Consider the following 1,665-nt stretch of genomic DNA (forward strand, 5'->3'; position numbering starts at 1 on the left):
TCTTCATTAGTATTTCCACATTGATTTTGTTTTTCTTTTTTTGGAATGGGGGAATGAACTCAGGAGCACTTGGCCACTGAGCAACATCCCCAATCCCCATTTTGTATTTTATTTAGAGACAGGGTGTCACTGAGTTGCTTAAAGATTTATTTTGGATCATATATTTATTTAATTTTATGTGCTGCTGAGGATCGAACCCAGGGCCTCGCGTGCTAGGTGAGCGCTCTACCGCTGAGCCACAATCCCAGTCCCTCGTGCCTCGCTTTTTCTGAGGCTGGCTTTGAACTCGCGATTCTTCTGCCTCAGCCTCCCGAGCTGCTGGGATTACAGGTTTGCGCCATCGCTACCGGCTTCCACACTGATCTTTAGACCATACCATTTAGCAAAGTTTGCGTTGCATCTCCTGTGACATGACTGTATCATACATTTTATAAATTTTAAAATTTATTTCAGTTCCATGTCCAGCCAGTTGGGGTGAGAAGGTCTTTGCTTGGGATTTTAAATCCTTTAGTTAATTCATAAAATTTTCTTACTAGTCATTAGTTTCTGTTTTCTGGGTCAGATATATAAAAATCAGAAGAGTTTTGGTCCGTTTCTTTCTTTGGTCGGTTTTAGCCTAATTTGTCATCTAAAGTTAGCTGTCGATGCCATTCCAAGCCTTTGGGGCAACACTAGAACAGCCTCCAATAATGAAATAAATGTGGTATTTATAAAGGAAGATCTTTATCTGGAACGCCTTCTCCAAATTTATTAGGCAGAAACACTGGAAAGTGCGATGCAAAAACAAGCTGGTAGGATTATTACAGACGGAAATCCAAACAATTTGAGAGTGAAGAGAATAAGGGTTAGTGATTAAAATAACTGCAAGGGTGTTGTGAGATGGAGAAAGTTTGCACACTACTAAGTTCTAATATATGACCGCTGTGGGGACTCTAGGCAGGGGGCGCGGGTGAGAGTGATGAGGCTTCGGCCAGCTCTTCTCTTCCTTGGCATTCCAGGGCTGGGGCTAGTACCTTCGCCGATGCGCAGTCTGCTCTGCCACCTGGCACGTTCCATGAGCCCAAGCCCGGAGCTCACCTTCGCTGGGCTTCCGGGAGCCACATCGCGCCCACCTGCAGCAGCATCTCCGGCGCGCAGGCGCAGAGGTCAGCGCTCTCGGCCCTCGTCCGGAGCTAGGTTCTGCGCAGGCGCAGCACCTCTGACCAGCCCCCAGCCGCGCTTCGTTCCTCAAGTGAGACGGGAGAGGCCGCCCCGCGCGTCGCGTTTTTTGGCCGGCGACTGCGGCGCGTAGCCTGACTCGACGGATTGCGTCACTTCCGCCCCCTCCCGGGAGGCGGCGCTGAGCCGGTGGCAAGCCCCCGGAGGGAGCCGCAGTAGTACGACGGAAGATGGCGACGAGCGGCGGCGAAGAGGCGGCGGCAGCGGCGCCGGCGCCCGGGGCCCCGGCAACGGGGGCGGACACGACCCCGGGCTGGGAGGTAGCGGTGCGGCCCCTGCTGTCCGCGTCCTACTCCGCCTTCGAGATGAAGGAGTTGCCGCAGCTGGTGGCCTCAGTCATCGAGAGGTACCGGGCGGCGGCCCCGGCGGGGCGGCGCAGGGGGAGGGGAGGGGAGCGGAGCGTCTGGACCCGCTTCCCGGGCCACCTCCTGCTCTTGGGGACTCCCG

At 54.2% G+C, this 1,665-nt stretch overlaps 1 protein-coding gene across 12 annotated transcripts in view; it reads left to right on the forward strand.

Moving 5' to 3' along the window:
- The first annotated feature begins 1,329 nt into the window (after positions 1–1,329).
- Positions 1,330–1,665, forward strand: part of Ubr4 (ubiquitin protein ligase E3 component n-recognin 4) — a 128,183-nt gene continuing 127,847 nt past the window's right edge. For 10 of the 12 annotated variants that reach the window (XM_048816222.1, XM_048816225.1, XM_048816223.1 and 7 more), the window contains exon 1: positions 1,331–1,564. In XM_048816222.1, coding sequence (XP_048672179.1) covers positions 1,389–1,564 — 176 coding nt within the window. In that variant the 5' untranslated portion in view covers positions 1,331–1,388. Of the gene's footprint in view, positions 1,565–1,665 lie in introns of all 12 variants that reach the window. The other 2 variants (XM_048816232.1, XM_015485631.2) reach the window with 2 other exon arrangements.

The sequence above is a fragment of the Marmota marmota genome, unplaced genomic scaffold (genome assembly GCF_001458135.2).
Source record: "Marmota marmota marmota unplaced genomic scaffold, marMar, whole genome shotgun sequence".
Lineage (NCBI taxonomy): Eukaryota > Metazoa > Chordata > Mammalia > Rodentia > Sciuridae > Marmota > Marmota marmota.